The 23,551-nt window shown below is 39.7% G+C and overlaps 1 protein-coding gene across 1 annotated transcript; it reads left to right on the top strand.

The window, feature by feature from the left end:
* The first annotated feature begins 743 nt into the window (after positions 1-743).
* dpm2 (dolichyl-phosphate mannosyltransferase subunit 2, regulatory) lies at positions 744-7,062 on the top strand. The gene is made up of 4 exons (XM_049604165.1): positions 744-809; positions 2,875-2,964; positions 3,583-3,685; positions 5,280-7,062. Exons 1-4 carry the CDS (start codon positions 807-809, stop codon positions 5,333-5,335), a joined length of 252 nt encoding a protein of 83 aa, XP_049460122.1. The 5' UTR covers positions 744-806; the 3' UTR covers positions 5,336-7,062.
* The last annotated feature ends 16,489 nt before the right edge of the window (positions 7,063-23,551 follow it).

Raw genomic sequence — 23,551 nt, forward strand, 5'->3', positions numbered from 1 at the left:
AAGTGCACTTGTAATAAAAACTACCATATAATAATAGAATTACTATATGACTGTATCATAAGGTTTAAATGTACAACATCCTAATATAAACCCTGCTCATGAAAATCTCTAACAGCCCAAGTAGAGTGGCCAAGGAGAGCTACTTCATACTTCCAGGTATCAAAAAACTGGTGCTGTTTGGATCCAATGACACATGGGACCAAAAAGGGGTCGATGTTAGACTTACTTTGATTTTTGATACAAAAGCACACTGCTTTGCAAGAATTAAAAAGCCTTTAAGCCCATTTATTAGAGGCTTTTTAATTTGTGCAAAGCAGTGTGCTTTGGTATTTTTTGGTTTTATCTTACTGATCACTGATTTAACCCATACCTTATTATACAAACTGCCTCTGTGTCATAAAATGTTGTATGCACATGCAGTACACCCTGCTGTTTCATTCTATACATAGCAAACTTAATTCCAAAAGGTATTTGGATGTGTCACTCTCAGCCCAACAGATTGCTTGAATATAGTAAGTGACATTACTGTCAAGGACCTAAACTTGACATACATATTATAATAACTGCAAATAAAACATAAAAGGTTAGATTTATAAACTGATCATGCATGTAACAGCAGTGGAAGATTTCAAATACATACAAGTACACAGGCCTACATACCCACTTGGAGTTCCAGTAGCTCTATTATCTTTCTGACGTGTGTTTTGCAGCTCCTCCAGCAGGGGGCAGCAGAGACCCTCAGATGCGTCTTGTCAGCTGGATTTTTCAACAGGAAGAAGAACATCAGGAAACGTCAGCAAACAGAAATGGTAAGAAAGATAAGCTGATTAAACCTAAACTAATGAATTAAAGGCGTCTCTTGGAGGCAAAATGTAACCCATGAAATGGTAGACTGACATTTTGGGGCATATTTTATTTGGTAACAAAGCAACGCCAGTTTACGCTTAGTTAGCTGCTATAGCTAAGTCAGTCTTCCCGGTTAAGAGACACATGTTAAAGACAGCTATGTTAGCTTGGTAGTTATTTGAAATTAATTAAAATCAGCCTTTCGTCTCCGCTTTAGTGTACATGTACAACAGCAAATGTTACTTTCACGATTCTGTAAACTTTAAAAAGGTTATTATCCCCCAAATGTTCCTGCGCCAGTCATTCATATAAACTAACGTTAACAGGTTTTATGTAAACAGTTTGCAAGCCTCTCTGAATGCTTTACGCCGAATTTACACTGAAGCATTGTTCATTTTTAAACGTCAAGTAACCGATGTTGTGTGACATGTGTAAAGTTGCTAATAAGCAATCAGCTGTTAACTTATAGATATTTGAATGGAGTTTGGCTCGGCTGTCTGTACAAAGCACACCTTGAAGTATGAGAGCTGCCGCTGCAGTTAGGTCGCCTGTCAAACCATCTTAATCTGTAAAACCCTTCCGTCCCCAGTCAGTGGAGGGTGAACAGTTTTGAACGGCAATTATGGAGAGACAAAACAGAGAGCGACAAGTTAAGTCTTAACTTAGTTTAATGGAGGTTATTTTGGAAAATCAACCGAATAATCAGTCTCCTATGCCTTACATAGAGTGGTTGACTGGTGTTACCTGTTTGGCTTCCAGACTCATCCAAAGTGCAGATATGTAAAACAGCCTGATGTGCTATCTCCCAAGCATTATCTCTCCCATGGACTGCACTACCACACTTTACTGTACTTCTTCAAACAGATGACCCAAACAATAGTAGTTTCAAAGCCCTGCTACTGCTCTTGTCATGTGTGACAGGCCCAAAAACTTTACACACAAACTATTACACAATGTTTGTTTTTTTTTAAAGAGCCACTATAAACATAAAGGTCAGTTTACTAATCAGGAGGAGCACAGCTCAGCCTGTGAAAACAGTTTTATGATGCCGTCTGTGGGACATTATAGTGCCTGTTTACACCTGGTGTTCACATGTGTTTGGGTGATCCAGTTACAAGTCAACACACTAAAAGTGTAAACAACCACCAAGATGCATTGTGTACTGAATACTCAAACTAACCGCCGAGCTGGTCTGGAACACATTTGACCACATATCTTTTTTTTTTTTTTTTTTGTAGTGTAAATGCTAATGTGTCACACTACACTCACAGATAACTGAGCCTCCTATCAGATAATTACAAGCACGGCTGTTCTCGGCTTCCAATGTCCACCATAAACATTTTCGTCACGTCTTGTCTCGACAACAAAAATGAAACATGGATTTCATCTTAGTTTTTATAATCAAGATCTATTTTAGCTCGTCATTGTATTGTCATCGTGGGAAAAAAAAGGTAATCGCCATTGTTTTTGTCAGCAAAATTAACACTGGCAGTAACAAAATGTGAACATGAGTGGCCAGCTGGAGACACATGATGTGCTGAGCTGTCTACTTGTATTTGGATCACTGAAACAAATGTTAATACCAGGTGTAAACAGACTCATAGAGTCTAAAAAACAATCCCTAATGATGTCACCACGGTTGATGAATTTGGTTAAAACAGAGAATGGTGCATGATAGGATTATTTAATAGGCTTGGATTTTTTTTTTGATTGCATGATGCATCATATGAGATATAGCTTGATAGAAACTAAAATTCAAGATATCCCAGCCTCTGCCTCTTTGGTTTTTAACTATTCTTTTTTATCTGTCTCTTGCCTTCAAACTGTACCTCGACTTCATGGAAGTGCAAAATTACAGCTTATTGTTGGAGTATGCCTATAATTAAAAAACACATTTTAAATGCTGCCAGTAGCACCTGAGAACTTTTCAGATAATTTGGTTGGGATTTTAGTCATGCGTGCAACATACACTCCCCACATCCCCAATGTGCAAATGCCTTCTGTTCAGTTTTTTATTTTTATTTTCAGGCTACAGGAGTGGATCAAGCAGTTGGCATGAGTCTAGTTGTCTTCAGCCTGCTGCTGTTTACATACTACTCTGTCTGGGTCATTATTCTGGTAGGTTCTGTTTCTGTCCCTGATATCTCAGTTATCAACACTCATTTCAACAGAGGGCTTGCTTCAGCACCTTTAGAAGATTAAACTTCATTTCAATTACATGCAGGTCTTCAGACTTTAAAGCTTGTCTTCCCAAATCTTTCTGCTCTGTCCAACCAGTACGTTACATCACATTACATTTATTTACCTGATGCTTTTAACAGAACAGCCTGCAATCAGATTCTAAGTCTACTAGCACCACAAGAACAATACACGATTAGACTAAACTGCAGACAGAGCACAATCAAGTAGATAAATGCCTATGACAGTAAATATATTCAACCTAATTGTCACAGCCCCATACAACACAGTACAGTTAAAAAAACAACCAAAAGGAGGAGGTCATATATTGTCCTGTCAGAGTCACTCAGGTAAGCAAACTTTTGCAGTGCACCCTGCAGTGATATCTGATTTTCTAAAATGGATCAAAGCCACCACCTGAAAGCTTCTACCGTCGTAGAATATTATTACATGCAAAACTACTTGTTATAACATTAAGAGCAATGCCAGTCTTTTAAAACCATTTTTAAGAAAATTCCTTAAATTAAATGTATGATGTGGTATTTTGTTCTTTTTCAGCCTTTCGTGGACAGTGATCATGTACTGCATAAATATTTTCTTCCTCGGGAGTACTCAGTCATCCTGCCTGGTATTGCAGCAGTAATACTGCTCCTCTGTATAGGTGAGTAGACTTTATGTATTCCCAAACAAGGCACACACCCAAGTTTTCACATTGAAATATTCACTCTGGGGATCAGTACGTGCACAGACATTTTTTTGGGGCAGGTGCTCAAGCAAAAACAAAAGGGTAGCATACGGTGATGCAGACAAGGGTGTCATTCCATTTACACATCGAGGGGTCACATATTAAGTGGTGGGGTGTGGGGGTCCTCCCCCAGGAAATTTTGAGCCTGAAACACCTCATTTCCTGCATTCTGGTGAACTTTTCTGCATCAATTTATGGTGGAAATGTATTTATGTATGTAAAGGAAAACAAAATTCAGACTGCAGGTGACAAATCAAAATCAAAATATAATGGGATATAAGGCAGTAATACTCTTAGGCATTCTGTACTGCTTTCAAATATTTATTCCCCTGTAGATCAACTTGTCTTATTTCATGTTGTCTGCTGAGTCAACACGTGTGTGTAAAAATGAAGGACCACGTTCTGCAGTGAGATTTAAATGGTTCTGGATGTACAGAGTAGAAGCTGCTCTGACACACCAACACACTGAGGATGATTTCTACTGTTAGATAGGAAGTTACCAGAGTGCTGAAGAGAAGGAATTCAGCTTCCTGCAAACATGGTACTTTTCTTGGGGCCTTAAATACAGGGCTTATTTTATATTTTCTCTTGTTGTCACTTTCTCATCAGACCCCTTTAATTTAACATGTGATCCAGCTAAATACTTTATTTCTTGTTGGTTCAGAAATAAAATTAAATTCACGTTTTAAAAAACTTAACTGACCGTCTAAGAATTTGTTAACAATAAAGTTTGTGAATTCGAGAAAACTGTGGTGATTTCATTTAATAGTCACGTACTAATATTTAAAATTATCCTCTAAATAAGCTTCAGATATTCTGAAAGAATCCCAGAGAAGAGATGCCTGCAGCGGCTGCAGCTTTGTGCTCCTCCTCTCCTTCTCTGCACTCTTGGCACAAAGTATGTGCAGGAAAAAAACGCATGTCAGGTTTATTTAAATGAATTATCAGAGCTTCAGCATGGGAGATCTAAACATTATTTTGAGTTGAAGTTTGGTTTTTAAAGATAAGCGGAAGTGGGAAAGCAATTCGCTGTCTATCTCCGCCTGCACTGGGCAGTTGGTGAACCTGAATCAGCCAAAGAGTTGGAGGGAGACAGTGTGATTTTATGCCAGACTTTGGCTGTTATTGAGAAGTTATAATAGTTTAATCTGACAACAGTTTCAATACTGAGGCTTAGAGCAAACACTATCTTTACTTGACTGTCCATGAAGATGGGTCACAATTAAATCTCAAATGTGGTTGACAGGTGTTACAATACACTTTTAATGGAGAATTGATGCCATAGGCCAAATTTAAAAACTAGAATATTAAATTAGAAAAAGAAATTGAAAAAATGGCACTTATCTAGACAGAGAGCAAAAGGGCAGGTGCTTGAGCACCACCTGGGGTCTGTCTGTGCACATGCCTGCCAGAGATGACCCCTTTAAATGCTACATAAAAAAGGCAATGAGGTGTGACAATGTGTGTTGTGTCTAATTCAAAGTTTATACTCCTCTTATCATCTCCACAGGGACCTTCACTGCAGTGGTAATGTGGAAGAATCGTAAGCCAAAGAAAGTGGACTGATCTCAGGATGTTTGTGTGACTGCTGTGGATTGAAGTGTAAAATCTGCCATGATGCTAAACCCTCTCTGTTGGCCCTACAAGTAAAATCATACCTCCATTCTCTGACAATGGTTACTGAACAGCCACTTACAGAAATCTGTTTTTCGAAAAGGAAATTTCCGGAGATTTATTTTAGATTTTGATTCCGTTATCAGTTCAGTTCAAGATGATAACTAGAAATCAGCTACTGTCGGTTAAAGCTACTATTTGTGAAATTTTAAAATCTTCAACTTCAGTACCCCTGAGTGGGAGTAAAGAAAAACAAGCTAAGAGTGAATTTTCTGAAAGAAAAACTCAGACTGCAACAATGACAATAACTTTAAAGATCACGCAAAAAGATTTGACACCTAGTAATTTAGCTTTGTCCAAAGCTTTTGAGGTTGCTCAGTGAATCAGTTTTTATGACTGTTCTGCAGTGTTTAGATCTGTCGCTGTGTTATGTCCTCTAGTAAGCAGTGGACGGTGTTAACAGGAATTCATTAGCTGACGGTTTATATTAATGCTATATTTAATAGACCAAAAGGATATAATCCAGCTACTGCAAATTGAGAGCTTGTGTCAGTATCTTCAACTCAGTGGACTGATGTCACTCCTACGTGTTCAGTTCACATCGGCCCAAATTTAAGACCACCCTGATTATAAGAAGACACCCCCTGTGGCAGTTACACATGTTACATGAGCTGTGGGAAACTCCTGCACGTTTGACTGAGCTCACTAAACACTGTGAGAGCTGATTAACCCTACAAGATGCACTTACAGTCCTGCGGACTTGAGGGAACTGGTTAGCTCAGCAAGATTAAAGGATTAAAGTCCAGAAATATCAGTAAACATGATCAGCTCTCTCCCAAATCCAAAAACTAGAGTGCTAAAACTCAAATTTGTGATGCCTTCAAGTATAAAGTCTAGAACTGCTTCATAGACAATCAATGGTGAAAGATGTTCTAGATGACACTGAGAGCACCCAAAGGAATGTTGTGAGTACATGAGAACATTTTCTTTGTCAGAACTGAAAACACTACAACAGAATAAAACACATTTGTGTTTTAAAAAAGTAAAACATGTTTGCGTCCATGAAATCAGGCTCCTAGTCATTGTCTGTGGAGCAGCTCTAGACTTTATACCCTATGACATCACAAGTTAGAGACTTCCTTTTCTGGTTTCTGGCTCTGAGAGAAAGTAGATCATGTTCACAAATATTAATTAAACCTTACTAGACCATGGCAATAACATTTGAATTCTAAATGGAGGTGGTGTTCTCCTGTAAGGCCTCAAACCTCCCATAGTGCCCACTCTCTGTAGGAGCCAGTGTAACTCTCTTCATTCTTTAAGAAAATCTAATGCTGTGGATATGTAACTGTCCTGTCTTCAAATATAAGATGACCCACACTATGTAAAACATTAATTTCCAGAATTAATATTATTTGGGCCGATACTGTAGTGAACAGTAATATAGCAGGATGGACGGAGGTGGCATATGTGTCACTTTGGGGGAAAAAATACAGATTTTTGACTTTGTGGAAAGCAGCATGGGTCTTAAATTCTGTATATACTGTGACAACGTGTCCATTTTTGTAGTGTGTGAAAGTGTGTATGATGTTAATTGTAAATAGTTTTGGAATCAAAGCAGCATTTTGTCCTCCGGAGTAAAGCTTGTTGGTCCTTTTTAATAAAATGGTAATGCTGGGAAATGTGGTGTGTTTATGAATTACAAAATGGGCATGAAAAGGTCTTTACATTGGATCAAGTACAACGATTTACTTACTAACTTAAATGAGTGACAATACAAGTATATGTCTTTACATAAAAAATATATGTATTTTTCTCATTAAAACGCATTTCAATGTGCCATCTGATGCTCCCACACCCTGCAGGTGCTATGAATAGTTCAGTCCACCTTGCATGGGTCAGATGCGCAATGTGCAGAAATCACAAGCCCTGTTAATGTTAACATGTGAGGTGGACTGCAGCTTCACTAGCAAAGTCAAAATGCCTCACCAAAATTAGGGGAAAGTAAGGGTACAGAGAGAACAAGACAATGAAAGGAGAAGAGAGGCTGTGGACAAATGTTGAAATGAATGAATGAATGAATGAATGAATAAGTATGAAGAAGCAGCAGTGAGCAACAGTTGCCTCAGTTTTAAAGATAAAGCTATTTAAATTATCATAGTAATGCTCTCTTCTTGGAAAAGGGGCCAAATAATGCTCCAAAGTTATGCAAAATTTAGTGAGGGAAAAAGGAATGTTGCCAGGTTTCAACATGCAATGTCCACAAAAGTGAAAAGTATCTTGTGTATCTGGCCCCCCTTGGATCAGCTGCAAGTTTAGTTTAGTTTTTCTATAATCCAGCTGCAAACAAAGTGCGCTGAAAACATAACCTCCTCGGCAGACGGAATTAGTAGCAATAAATTGGCTTTAGTAATGGAAATAGTGGCTTGTTGAAATACTGTATGTTTTCCAGTGTTACATTTTCCACCTCACTGCTGCCCCCTGTGTTTAATGCAGGAAAATAACTGCTGACACAACACATGGACAAGTCACAAAATGATGAGGTTGATGTTAAGATTTCACATATGCTTCACATGTACCAGAGCTGAGATAAGGAGCCTAGGGAACATATTTTGTGAACTTTCCTAATTGCAATATTTTACAATAGCTTTGGCTTTATTTTCACAAAATAGTTCACATTTTTTCAAGCTCCTCATACAAAATGCTGGACCATGACACAGTACACACAGAGAGTTTATCAGAGCATCACAAAAATGTATTTGTCTATCATAGAATTTTAATCATTGTGGCATTTTAAAATAAAATGCCATCAGTGGTAATTTCCTGAACATAGAAATTAGAAAAAGTAAAATTTATGCAATTCAAGTCATTATTTAAGGTGAACCAAAACTTACTGGATATGCTGTATTACTGTATAGATAATTAAATTTGGAGCCTGACTTAATAGTAAATCATATATTTATCGGAGGCAAAATGATTATTGAGCATATACTTACACATCCTTACTGACTGTTGCTGATCTGTATCAACCACAGAGAAGACACTGATCCTGGGTGGTCCATCCACCACTCCGGTCGAAATATCTCAGCAGCTGTTAAATGGATTACCATGAAGTTTTGTACAGACATTCATGTTCCCATACTATACTGACTTGTGTAACACATTCTTACTTCACATATCGACATTTGCTCGTGGACTTTCCCCGTCAAGTTATGACATGCAAGGTACCCTGGGTGCTTTAGCTGTTGGCAGTCTAGGACACTGTCAACTTCAGCCTTTTACGTGCATTGTGTGCTTTCAAGATACCCTTCAGTTTTCACAGGAAATGTAGTTTGCAGTCTCTTTCAAAATAAAGACACTACATTAGTACAACGCTGTGAATTGACAGTGTGAAACAGTGTATCTTACTATATAATGACAAAAACTCTGTCTTGTCTGTGGGTGTGTCTGTCTGTGTCTCTGTTCCACGTTTTTCTCCTCACTGACTTGGTCAATCCATGTGAAATTTGGCACAGTGGTAGAGGGTCATGGGAAGATGCCAATGAAGCAATATTACATCAATTGGCAAAAGGGGGGTGCTAAAGCAACCGATTGAAATTGCAAACTTTGAATGAGCATATCTCATGCCCCCTATGTCGTAGAGACATGAAACTTTGCCCAGAGATACCTCTTCTCATGAGGAATAGATTTGCCTCAAAAACCCATAACTTCCAGTTATATAGATTTTCTGCCATTTTAAATTTTTTTGAAAAACACTTAAAATTGATCTCTTCCTAGGAAGTTTGACCGATCTGCATGAAACTTGGTGAACATAATCTAGGGACCAATATCTAAAGTTCCCTCTTGGCAAAAGTTGGAAAACTTACTAAAACTGAGCTTCTATAAGGCAATGAATATTGCCGAGGGCGTAGCTCATCACATAAAGGTGTATAACATCTCAAGGGTTTCACCGATCACCACACAACTTTGTAGGCATATGACCACACATAATCTGAGAGGACCCCTCCATTATTGACCCCATCAAACAAAATGGGGGCGCTAGAGAGATAATTTCTTATCTAGGCCTAACCACCATATCGATTTTTACTAAACTTGGTAGATATGTAGAACAGGACGCCTCAAGGTGACTGGAGAAATTTTACTCTAATTGGCAACTGGGTGGCGCTATAACAACAGAAAAATGCTAAAACATGGCTAAAATGCAACCGGTCACTGTGGCTCCCCCTGTGGCCTAATGTTTGTTGTTTTTTTCCTAATTTTTGGTATGACTAAGTCATGGTATGGTATGCTGTACATAATCACGGAAACTGTCAGTCAGTCATTCTGTCTGTCCCACGTTTTTCTGCTCACTGATGTGGTCAATCTATGTCAAACTGCACATAGGCATTGAGGATGGGCACAGGTAGAAGGTGACAAAGCTACCAATGGGTATGGACTAGTATATTATCTTGATTCTTTTTTGTTGTTCAATTATATATGTAAATTTGAGAGTGCTGTTTCCTATTTAAATGACGGTCTTCCTGCTCTCAGTATGAGCCTGATGAAGCTAAACGCGTTGCTCTGCTTTATTAAATCTTGATCCTCTTTCAAAGTCCTGTCTTGTGTGCGGTATGTAGCCACAACTTATGTGTTTTTTTCTTTACACTGTGAATTGATGCTTTGTTCCTTCAACGACAAATGCACATGGTTACATTTATCCAACACACACACACATGGTTGGGTGTAGGCAACAAAAGCACATGGTTGGGTTTAGGAAAAAAGAACTTGGTTTGGCTTTACATTAATGTAGGAACACTGACCTCCCGGGTGATAGTAACTGGTTGGTGGACCCATCCACCCCTCCTGCCCCCCCCTACTTTGACTTTCGCTTCTTTAACTTGTGGTGTTGTCCTGCCATGTTTCCCCCTGACATTGCCCTGTGCTTTTAAAGAACAATGGTGACCGGCAGGTACCATGCCGATGTGTTTTTATCTGTGTCTGACGCCGGAAGTCACTGACCAAGCGTCGGTATTTGATGACTTCAAAGTGAGACTGGGTTGATCTCCGGTTAAATGTCTAAACACATATTGGATTGGATTGCAATGAATCATTTATGTTACCCTCAGGATGAATTGCAAAAACTGTGGTAATCCTCTTGTTATTTTTATTTTATCTTGCACCTTCATCAGATAAAAATTAGAATTTGTCCAATTTAAAGTAAATCTATAGAAAACTAATGACATTTCCATCAGCCTTAGCTGACATTTGCATTTACTGCTAATTAGGAAATGTTTGCAAATGCTAAACTAGAACTTATAAGGCACACCTATGTAGTAATGATGCTGTTTAATTGGCATCTTGATATACTACACCTGTTTGGGGTGGCTGTGGCTCAGAGGGAAACCAAGTTGTCCTCTAATCGGAGAATCGGCGGTTCAATCCCCAGTCCCTCCAGACCGCATTTCAAAGTGTCCTTTGGCAAGATACTGAACCCCAAATTGCTTCCACTGGCTGTTCCATTGGTGTGTGAGTGAATGGTTACTGAGTAATAGGTGACACCTTGTACATCAGCCCCAGCCATCATTGTGTATGTGAATGAGTGAACGTGACATGTAGCGTTAAAGCGCTTTGAGTGGTCGGAAGACTAGAAAAGTGCTATACAAATGCAGCCTATTTGGAAAAGAAGAAATGCTGATCAACACAGATTTCAACAAATTTGCAACCAAGGTCACAGAGATGGGGAGGGGCAGGTTGTTGAGGGCTTTGTAGGTGGAGGGAGGAGGAGGGAGTCTTGGGCAACGATTACTTTTTTTAACATATTGTAGCTGAGTTTTAGAAAAATTCTTTGCATCCACGTTTTAATGTCTATTAAGCAGGCGGTGAGGGTGGAGTAAGGGGCAGCATGATGGTCTTGGAGGAGAGGTAGAGTTGAGTGTCATTGGCATAACAGTGACATTGGAGGTCTTTGTAGCGGGGGATCTGTCCAAGTGGTAGCATGTGATGAAGAAAAGGGGACCAAGCGACGCACCCTGGGGCACATCGTGCGTGACAGCAGCTATGGTAGATTTGCAGATGTTGATAGAGATGAATTGATGTCTGTCAGAGAGGTAGGACTGGAACCAAGAGAGGGCAGTGCGAAATTGCTGTTGTCAAAAGCAGCACTGAGGTCAAGAAGAATGATGAAGGTGATGAGACCAGAGTCCAAGGATGACATTAAGTTGTTAGTGACTTCCATGAAAGCAGTCTCAGTGCTATGTTTTGAAGGAAAACATAGACTGAAAAGCTCAAAGGGGTCATTGGAGTCAAGGTGAGATGTCAGCTGAGTGGCAATGACTCCATCCACAACTTCTGACAGGAAGGACAGGTTGGAAATGGACTGCTCTACCACTATAGCTGGTAGAGTGGGTTTGTATATTCATCAGAAGATTGGCGGTTCACATGTAGAAGTATCCTTGGGCAAGATACTGAACCCCAAATTGCTCATGATGGCTGTTCCATCGGTGTGTGAAAGCATGTGAATGCTCACTGAGTAGCAGGTGGCACCTTGTATGGTAGCTCTGGCCACCAGTGTATGAATGTGTGTTTTAATGGGTGAATGTCACATATAGTGTAACAGCTCTTTGAGTGGTCGGAAGTCGGACTACACAAGTGCACTGCAGTCCATTTACCATTTACTGCTAATGATTGGGGGAGTCAGGGTCATTTACCCTCAAACCTTTTATGTGAATTCTGAAGGCATCTTTAGCCTATAGTGTCTTCAAAATTCTAACAATCAAACAAAAAAGTAATTGCTAACAATTCCATGGTGCAATTTGTCACATTTTATAAGTGCAAACATTACTTTTGTCCCACTCAACACCTGAAAATGATGACATGAAAATGAATAAGTGCCTGAAATCTTAACTTATTGCTCTCTATACAGTGAACTACTGAGTCCATTTTATAGGGAGTAATACATTAACGAAGGAGTGAGTGATTTCAGATGTAGGCCTTGTAAGAGGTCATTCTGGAAGACCATCAATTCAGTTGGTACACTTTCACTCTCGCACCCATCCTCTTTATCTGCTGCTAGAGAAAGGTCAACTCTTCATCCTGTTTCCTTGTTTGTTCTCTACTTTAAACAAAGAGACGTGATGAATGATAAACTCTCAGACATACCACCAACCTGTCTGCCTGTCTGCAGTCTCTTTGTTTGTTCTCCTCTCCAAATAAGTTCATAGGTTTAAAATAGAATGTCATCAACAGGTTGATGTGAAGCCAATAGCTATTTGTCGACAACACAGTTGTCTGTTTCTACTGAAGATCTACCTTCAGATCGGATCCTCTAAATGTCTGGTTAGATTATTTGATTGTTGGCACAATTCTTCATCCACATTATCCACCACTGATATTGTTAAAGTTCCATATGGTGATCTACAGATGACAACCTGCTCCTTATGTAGATATAAACAGCTCATTCTAAGGTAACGAAAACACAGTGGTTTTTAGATTCAGGTGATTATACGCAAAAAAAAAAAAATAAAAAAATAAAAAAAATCATTATATTCTTTTCCACTTCTGCCAATATATCCCCCTAAATCCTTCACATTGGACCTGTAAGGTCTGTTGAGCCAACAATCACAAAAAACCCTGGCACCCACTGACAGGTGACGCAAGAGGCAGCAGAGTGACCACTGACATCACATCATCATCTCACATCAGGGGAGAAAATACTGAGATATTTTTAGAATTGTATTTTTTGTTTAATATTGTAATATCGTGAATAAGTGCCATGCACAGACATTTTTGGGGGCAGGTGCTTAACCAAAGAAAGTGCAACCCTCTCATAATTATTAATCAAAAAATTAAGTTATATACAGTAGCACATGTTTTACTTACTAACATATTAATTAATCTATTTCAATTCCCATACAGTGATGCAGACAAGAGCATCATTTCATTTAAACATTGCAGGGGACATATATTGAGTTTGGGGTTTGGGGTCCTACCCAGGAAATTTTGAGCCTCAAACTTCTGGTGAATTTTTCTGCATCAGTTTGTGGTGGAAATGTATTCATTTGTGTAAAGGAAAACACAAAATTCAGGTGGCAGGTGACAAACTTATAACAAAATAAAAATGTGATTGTAATACAGTAGGCTAAGACTGTTAGCCATTCTGTATTGCTTTCATATATTTATTCTCCGGTAAATCAACATTTCTCATTTACTGTTAAACATGCTGAGTCAACACGTCTTACTATGTAGAAATGACTTACCGTTTTCTGCAGTGAGGTTTAAATGGTTCTGGATGTACATAGAACTGAGGATGAGGATGATTTCTACTTTAGATATGAAATTAACAGTGCTGAAGGCAAGAGTCTTTTGGGGGGTGGAGGTGTCTGCCTTAAATGCAGGGCTTATTTCATATTTCCTCTTGTTTTTACTTTCCCATCAGAACCCTTTAATTCATCCTGCCATGCAGTCAAATGTTGCTTCATTTAAAATATAATTCACGTTTTTAAAATTTAATCCACTGCCTAAGAATTTGTAAACAGTGAAGTCTGTATAAGAGAAATCTGCTGTGATTTCATTAAATAGTCACATATGAATTCTTATAATTATCTTCTCAATAAACTTTAAATAGCCTATTCTTAAAGGATCCCAGAGAACACACGTCTGCAGTGGCTTCAACTCCATGCTCCTTCTCTCCTCCTCTGCTCTCTTTGTGCAAAGTGTGTGCAGCACCACACCGCATGTCAGATTTGTGTAAATGAATTATCAGAGGTGTGCTGTAGAAGGCTTAGGCCTTACTTTAGGTTAAGGTTGGTCTCTAAAGACAAGCGGAAGTGGAAAATTATTTCGGTGTCTGGCTCTGCTCACACTGGGGAAGTAGTGAACCCAAATCTGCCACAGACTTGGAGGGAGACGTTTTTTATTTTATGCAAGACTAGCTTTCTTGTTAAATTAGACTGGCTGTTTTGAGAAGTTTTAATAGTAGTTTAATCTCACAACAGTGACAAACAATGTAGAGGCTTAAGGCAAACATTATCTTTACCTGGCTGTCCATGAAGACAGGTCAGGGAGACATGGATGCTGCTCTGCAGAGTGCCTGATTTACGTTCATTAAGTTGGCTGTCACAACAAGGGACGTTAAAGAGAAAGGGGCAGGGGCTCTTGCAGTCTTGCAGAATTAAAACTCAAATGCAGGTGTTGGGCATACAACACACACATTTAATTGATAATTCATGTCATGGGCCAAAATTGAAAAATTAAAATATGAAATACGGAAAAGAAATAGAAAAAAAGTCTTGCAAAAAGGGCACTTATCTAGACAGAGGGCAAAAGGGCAGGTGCTTGAGCACCACCTGGGGTCTATCTGTGCATGTGTCTGATGTATGTGATGACAATGTGTCTCAGCTCAAACAGAGGCGAAAGAACCAGGGAGTGAATAACAACATCAAACTGAGCTGGAAGAGGCAGGCAGGTAAAAGAGTCTTCCACAAAGAGGAGAAGAAAACAAAGAAGAAGACCAAAAAGGATGAGCTTTAAGGCAGAAGTGCTGTGTCATCATCAGAAAAAAAGTGTTCTTCTCTCAAAGTCCTCGTATAATGGGTCAGAATAGATTACTCAGTTAGTCACAACTATTTTGATCATCAATTTATCCTTGTAGTCATTCTCAAAGCTGGCTCCAGCTTTTCTTTTTCATATATGATTGCTAAGTCCCTGTTTGAGCCCAGGGGATGAGGGGAGTAACATATAAAATGTTTACTGGGTATATTCAGAAGAAGGAGAGAGGAGAGCAGGTCAACATTAACTTAACAATGATTTATTTATAAAACAGAATATAACGAAAACGTTAAGCTTGCTGCTCCAACCGAGTAGCTGGACCACCTATAACACACAAGCAAAGAAACGTAAGTTTGGGCCAACAAAATTGCAAGTGGAAAACAACACCCTCCCTTCCACACCAGAGGAATACCCATCGGTTGTTAAACGTGAAAAAGACAACACAAACCACACACAGCTCTGCTGTCACGGTCCACTGAACCCCCGGTCGCAACCACTCCTTCCGCTTTAATGCTCCCCCATTACAAGTGGCTTCAGGTGTGCTTAACCACTAATAATGAGGGAGAGGCGGGAAAAAAAGTGAAGGGGACAAAAAGAACAACACAGGCCAGTGGCCGTAACACTCCCTCCCTTAAATACAAATGTATAGTTTAATTCCACCTATACTAAAATAATACTGTCTCATTTACACTACAGTTTTACTTCACATTAAATACACAAATCACAATTTTCACCTATTCCTTAAACACGTGAGCAGCAAACATTTTAGTACACCTCTTACAAAAAAAATTGCCACTCACTAATAACAGTGAGGGTTGTCACCTCATCCACGGGACAGTGCGTCGGCTACCACGTTGTCTGCTCTGCTCTCTTGTGCCTGATCTCGGTGTTGTACCCCTGTGCCAGTAGAGCCCAACGCATCAACCGCTGGTTGTGATTGTACATCTGGGCTAGGAAAACCAGAGGATAGTGTTCAGTGAAAACAACTGGGACTGAACTGAAGCCAACATATACATCAATATACCGCAGGGCGAGTTAAAAAAAAAACAAAAAAAAAATAAAAGAAAGGGGACAAAAAGACAAACAACAACACAGGCCAGCGGCCGTAACAATGATCATGAAATTAGTATCTCAAACTGTTGGTTCATTAACAACAGGACGTGTTAGAAATTAAAAAAAGCTTTTTCACTATTTTCTGACATTTTATAAAGTAGATTACATATAGTAAGAAAAGATACTTTAAGACTGAATAGTTAATACAAGATACTTTAAGATTTGACAAAATATATTCTCAGTGTATCAAGATTATCTCCCCACCCAGTAGTTATATCATAACTATGGGAATTACCCCCATCTGGGGGGCTCTCTCCCCTAGGTGTCGATGCCATGGCACACTAGCGGCCACTAGGCCTGCTGTATGCATTTTCCCCGTTAGCTCTCCTCCCGTATCTGCTGCAGAGAGTTCGGAAGGAGGAAGTGCAGCTGATCCTGGTGCCTCTCCTGGCCAGGAGAGTTCCCTGTCCAGCGGGACCTTCTGAGTCAGGTGCAGGGGGCCCTGCTCCATCCCACAGGGGCTCAAACTTTGGGCCTGGCCCTTGAAAGGGCCAGTTGGCTAGGCTTAGGACTTGCCCAGACTGTGGTTCAGACCATGCAGAGTGCTCGGGCACCGTCAATGAGGGCTGCATACTCTTACCGCTGGGAGCTCTTTGCATCATGGTGCACAACTAACCAGATTGATGCACTGACATGTGCAGCCCCAGAGTTGCTGCAAGGGATGCTTGAGGCAGGAAAATCACCCTCAACCCCAAGAGGTATGGTGGCAGCTATCAAGGCTGCTCGTACAGGGGATTATAGGCTTGCAGATGGTGACTGCAGCCTCATCTCTCAGTTCCTGAAGGGTGCACAGAGGCTTACACTGCACACCAGGAGTCCGGCCATTCCACCGTGGAACCTGGGTCAGGTGTTGGCTGCCCTGCAGCAGGAACCTTTTGAGACTCTGGAGTCAGTCAGCATTTTAGGCCATCTCTTAAAGTGTTTTTTCTCTTGGCAGTGAGAAAGCCAAAAGAGTGGGGGAACTGCACGCTCTGTCAGTGGATAAGAGCTGTTGTTTCCAGACAGATAACACTGGTGACATGTTGCGGCCAAACCCTGCATTCCTGCTAAAGATACTCACAGACTGTCATTTGAATCAGTCGATGGAATTGCGACCCCACAACCCCTCCAAGGAGGATAATGAGTTAAATCTCTGTCCTGTTAGAGCCCTGAAGGTCTATGTCCGGCACACTGCAGCATTTAGAAAGACAGACCAACTCTTTGTCTGCTTTAAGGCCCAGTGCCAGGGCCATCTGATGACGAAGGCTAGGCTGTCTCATTGGGTCGCGGAGACAATTCAGCAGGCTTACAGAGGGGTGGGCATGCCAGTAATGGTGGGTGCGCTGGCACACTCAACACAAAGTGTAGCTACCTTGTGGGCCAGATTTTACTGCCTGAAGGTAGCTGCTGGCACCTCCTTTGGGGAGCATGTCCTGAGTGCCACAATCAATCAATTTTATTTATAAAGCCCAATATCACAAATCACAATTTGCCTCACAGGGCTTTACAGCATACGACATCCCTCTGTCCTTAGGACCCTCACAGTGGATAAGGAAAAACTCCCCTCAAAAAAACATTCAACTGAGGAGGGATCCCTCTTCCAGGATGGACAGACGTGCAATAGATGTCACACAAAGCAGAGCAACATGATAAATTTACAGTAATCCATATGACAAAATGATATATAAAGAGAGACAGAGACAGAGAGAGATGCAGGACAGACTGTAATGATAATAACTTACAATAACATTAATTAAGTAATAGTATCGTAATAATAATAACAGGAATTGTGGTACAATATGTTTTAAGTATATATTAATATATGATAGTGTAACGCTGTGTCTTAAAGGGTTCCCATAGTTATGATATAACTACTGGGTGGGGAGATAATCTCGATGCGATAGAGAACGTTTGGTTACGTTGAAACCCTGGTTCTCTGAGTGAGGAGATTATCCCCCCCAGGCTCAAGACCGCTTGGTACCAGTTCCAATCCTTGTAATCAGTGGGTGCATCTGCAAGGTCGGGCTTTTATATCCTGGCGCATGCCAGCCATGTAAAGTGGTGTGTCTTAAAGATTATACATTTTCCACGTTGATTACCCCAGATGGGGATAATTCCCATAGTTATGATATAACTACTGGGTGGGGCAGTAATCTCCTCACTCAGAGAACCAAGGTTACAAAGTAACCAAACGATTTGACTGGAGGAAACGCCACTGAACAAAATTCATGATAACAATGTCTTCATTTGGGAGTAATATTCTGTCTTAAATGTTATGTTGTCTCCCTGTAATGTGTCAGAATATATTCAAATGAGTTATACATGAAATAATTATATGTATTATGCTGTCAGCTTTTTAGGGATGCAAGCCTAAAGCAATTTCCCTTACATTATTCATCTGACTTTTTTATGTTAGTGTTACATTTTCCAAGCAATATTGGTTCCAGCCTTTCATGTGAAGATTTTACACTTTTCTTTGTCATATGTGATCATAAATATCTTTGAGCTTTAGACTGGTGGTAAATTAAAAGAAGTCATTTGAATATATCTGATTAAGTTGTGTGAAATTACATTTTTTCTTTAGCATTTTCACTAGTTTCTGACATTTTACAGATTAGATAAGTTTGGATGTAAGATACTGTTAAATAACATACTTAAAGATAAGATTTGACTGAAGGAAAGTCCTGTGAAAAACACCTTAAAAAAATCTTTAGAGTCTTTTTTTTTCCTTTTTTAAATCCGTCTTTATATTGCATCCTGTAAATGTGGTGTCGTCTCCCTGTAACCTGCCTGAAATTCAAGAGACTTAATTGTTTTGGAAATAATCCAAATATGAAGGAACTTTTTAGAGTGAAGACATATTGTGTCTTCATACTGAGTGCAGAGTCAGCAGTTCTGTCTTTTTCAAAACATACATGCCATATGTCCTTTACAGTTTTGAATATCATGTAATAAACTGATGGCACTTTTAAGGTAATAATCCATCAAAGCTTACAACAAAGCTGTTTTTGTTCAAACGGAATGGTAATTTTGGTTTAATTGGTGACTCAATATAAATATAAAAAACACCAGGTAAAATAAATAACCTTCTTTGGTAGAAATATAAAGATGATGTTGTTACTAAGTCAAAATAACCATGTCTTATTATGGGCCAATAATTTAATAGAAATACAAAAATAACACTTACAGTGGGTTAAAAAATGACACTTTCTTGGTTTGATTAATGACCCAAAATAAAGATTAAAAATAACAAGCACTGGTAGAGGTAATCAGCCTTTTTGTTGGGTATTGGCAGTCTCCTCCCTCTTCCCTCATGTTTCTAGTGTTTTCCCCTCTCCCTAGTGTTTCTTGTCTGTCTCTCTCCCCTGTCTGTTAGTCTCTCCCTTGCTGCAGGGCGTGGCTGGTCACTCTCCCTCTTTTAATTTATGACCCAAACGAAAAGAAATACATTATTACTGGGTCAAAAAAACAAACAAAAACAACAACAACACACATGTTTGTTTAGTGAAATAACCCAATGGAAATACCACACTCCCACACACACTGTGTGTGTGGGGGGTGGGGGTGCCTGGTGACACAGTGGTTTTCCTGTTTGTGGGTACCGTACCGACTGTACCAAGTACTGGGTCACTGCTACATTGACCGAGCACTGGGTACCTCAGTTGACCCACACTGGGTTTCCAGTGTGTATTGGCCTAAGGATTAATGAAAGCAACATTCTCATTTCTGTCTGTTATATGACAGGTCATGTTTACCTGAGCCAGCATTTGCCTTAGCTCTTTAGCCATCTTGGATCATACTTAAATGATGGAGAGGTCAAGTTGGACCTGAACAGAATGAATTACTTTAATGTTATGGAATATAACAAACACTTCTGAACAGTGTTGGGCAGTAATGCGTTACAATATTACATCTCCAGTTACGAGTAGTGTAACTAATTACAAATAAAATTTCAGTAATAATATTACAGTTACCCCAAAACCAAATAACTAGTTACAACTAGTTTATTACCCCACTGACTTGACATACAACATCAAATTAGTGGAATCACCAAGCTAATTTGGAAGGTAGAAAATCTTATCTTAAGTGGTTGGAAAATTCAAATTACTTTGATTTTGTCAAGAGGAAAGAAGACGAGAACCCAGTTGCAGGTAGTGGTACTGAAATTCTTTCCCCTGTGAAAAACATGTCCTCGACCCTCGGTTTGAAACACCTACTACAACTGACATCACATTGTGAAGCTCCAGGAAATTAAGCTCTGCCTAAAGTTCAGTCAGGAAGACAATACTTTTTCATGCTTAAGCTGTAACTTTCTTCCTCACCCTGCCAGTCACTCCTTGCACGCATCCTTACTCTCTATCTCTAGCTGTCAGTGTTTGGGGCTGTCAGTGGCGTATTCAGCTGTTCTACAGCTGATTCACAATCAACCAATAGCACAGTGACACACCTTCTCTGTCAGCCTATCATCTTACTGCTGCTCATTTTAAATATGGTTCTTTTTCTGCCCGCAGTCCTCTCATGCTGCAGCTGTGTGTTACCTCCACCCATCACCACGTAGTCTTCTTGGATTCAGCCTCATTTGCCTCATCACCATCAACCACAAAGTCATCAGCCACCACCACCACCCGTGTCTACACTCCAGGGGGGGATTTATCTTGCTGCCGCTCAGATGTCCCACAATCATAAAATATCTCCCTCTGGTGTCTAAACACCAAAGACTTCTATTAAATCTTATCAGCAGAAATCATCTGTTCACCTGTGGAGGAGCTGTGGAGGTTGGCTGTAGCTGTACACTGGCTAAACAACCCAAACTGGATATTAATCATGGACAGCTGCAGGCTACAAAGGACTAATAATATGTGTGGCTTGATATGTAGGGAAGGGAACTTGGGAAATGGAAAGTAGGCAACAGAATACCCCAGGTAAAAAAAAGACAGCACAAACAAAACATTTGCAAGCCTTAGCTACGCTACACTTACTGGCAATTACCCTGACATTCACAAGGAGGCATACATGAGAAACCCGAATATTGAGGAGATGTGCAATAACCAATTTAATGGGGTGTAACAGAGGAGTAATATGAGAGTAATGTAACAAATACTGTTGGCAAGGAGTAATAAGTAAAGTAATAATATTACTTTTGAAAATGGTAAAAAGTATTAAGTAATATATTATATGTTAAGAGTAACAAACCCAACACTGCTTCTGAATACTTCAAAAGTAACTTTCTGGAAAAATGTGCAATAAAAGTGGAAACATATGCATGAAACCTGAATAAAGGGATCTGTGTGATTTTAGGGACATTTACATTGGTGTGTCTTCACAAATAAAACGATCAAAGTCAACCACGCCCTTCCTCGCACTGGAAACTGGGGCACACAACGTGTTACCAGGATACCAAAGCAGCAAATAACCTTGATGTTTCACTTGCTGTGCCAACATGAACATTGAACCTTTTGTGTTTATTTAGCAGCAGTTTAGAGAAATTTGAACTGGTGTTGTGTGATAAAGGACTTCAACGGTGATAGTAAAAACATCTTGATTGGACTGGGCTACTTTTTGACAATGGTCTTATTTGTTGTTCTTCTGTTATTGTATTCATTTTCTTATTTACAAGGAAAAAATAACGAAAGAAAATGGAAAATAACAAAATTTAAAAAACACACAGGTTAAAAGATCTAGTTAAGCAGACTTCTCAATGTCTCTGTTAATTAGGGCTGGATGATGGTTCATTGTTTTGTCAGTGTAATATATAGATAATAGTTTACCATACTGCAATATGATGAGTATATTTTAATTCTATTTTATATACCTTGTCGACAAAGTAGTATAAGAATGTAATCTAATGTCTGGGACCATCCATCTCTAATGTAACTGTAAGGAAAATTCCCTGAAAGGTCTTAAATGTAGTTGTTTTCAGTGGTACCCACAATTCCCTGTGCTGAGTTTGCATGTTCTCCTTGTGTCAGTGTGGGTTTTCACCAGGTACTCCGGCTATCCCACAGTCCAAAGATATGCAGGCTAGCTTAATTGGTAACTTTAAATTGGCCATAGGCGCGAATGTAAGTGTAAACTGTTGTCTGTTTCTATGTGTCAGTCGTGTGATAGTCTGGCGACCCGTCCAGGGTGTACCCCATCCCTCGCCAAATGTCAGCTTGGATAGGCCTAAATTAGCTACCGTATTGTATTTTGTCACATGATCAAATAGAGACTTGACATTAGGTGACATCAACATCATCAACATACATGTTACCAATGATCATACATGTTACAGTCATCATTGCATACCTGTATGTGATAAAAATTCATTCATTCATTCATTCATTCATTCATCTTCTAACCGCTTCATCCTCTTGAGGGTCGCGGGGGGGCTGGAGCCTATCCCAGCTACATCGGGCGAGAGGCGGGGTACACCCTGGACAGGTCGCCAGACTATCGCAGGGCTGACACATAGTGACAGACAACCATTCACGCTCACATTCACACCTATGGACAATTTAGAGTTATCAATTAACCTAGTCCCCAATCTGCATGTCTTTGGACTGTGGGAGGAAGCCGGAGTGCCCGGAGAGAACCCACGCTGACACGGGGAGAACATGCAAACTCCACACAGAAGGGCTCCCACGCCCGGAATCGAACCGGCAACCCTCTTGCTGTGAGGCGAGAGTGCTAACCACCACACCACCGTGCCGCCCTGTGATAAAAATATAAACGAAAATAAGAAATTATTCATTTAATTGAACAGTTTATATACTGTAAAACCTAAATTAGTAGCCTGGCCTTTTATTGTCCTAAATCACAGAACTAAACAGGCTTGTTTTTGGGACAGGTGTCTGTATGGGACAGGCCTTTAATTCCTTTTACATAAAACTGTTGCACAGCAAAGGTGGGAAATACCATCAAATTGTTTATCTGAACCAGTGTGAATATTACTTGTATAAAAGTTAGACTTCGAATAACATATCAGCTATGGGTTATAGGGCTGCCAACTTTTCAAAAAACCTTGGAATGAGATTCAGCTAGGCTGACCACAATTTTGTTGTTTAGGCCTACACATTAATACCTAATTATTAATATCACAGACAATTATGTTTTAATACTTCATTTTTCTTTTCTTTACCAAATACAACAGGTAACCACAACACCTTCATTTACCACATAACCTTAATTTACCATAATGTGGCCTATTTACCATAATAGGCCACATTATGGTAAATTAAGGTTTGTGGTTACCTTAATTTACCACAGGTAAATTAAGGTAAATTAAGGTAACCACAAAACCTTAATTTACCATAATGTGGCCTATTACACATGTCTCTTTATTTATATTAAAAAATAAATGCTGTGGGGCGTCGATGGCTTAGTGGTAGAGCAGGCGCCCCATGCACAAGGCTGTTGCCGCAGCGGCCCAGGTTCGACTCCAGCCCATGGCCCCTTGCTGCATGTCACTCCCCCTCTCTCTCCCCCCCTTCACACTTGTCTGTCCTATCCATTAAAGGCTAAAAATGCTGTGTTGATATTAATATAAATTTGTCATGAATCATGTTTCTAATT

This window comes from Epinephelus fuscoguttatus, linkage group LG18 (genome assembly GCF_011397635.1).
Source record: "Epinephelus fuscoguttatus linkage group LG18, E.fuscoguttatus.final_Chr_v1".
NCBI classification, from domain to species: Eukaryota; Metazoa; Chordata; class Actinopteri; order Perciformes; family Serranidae; genus Epinephelus; species Epinephelus fuscoguttatus.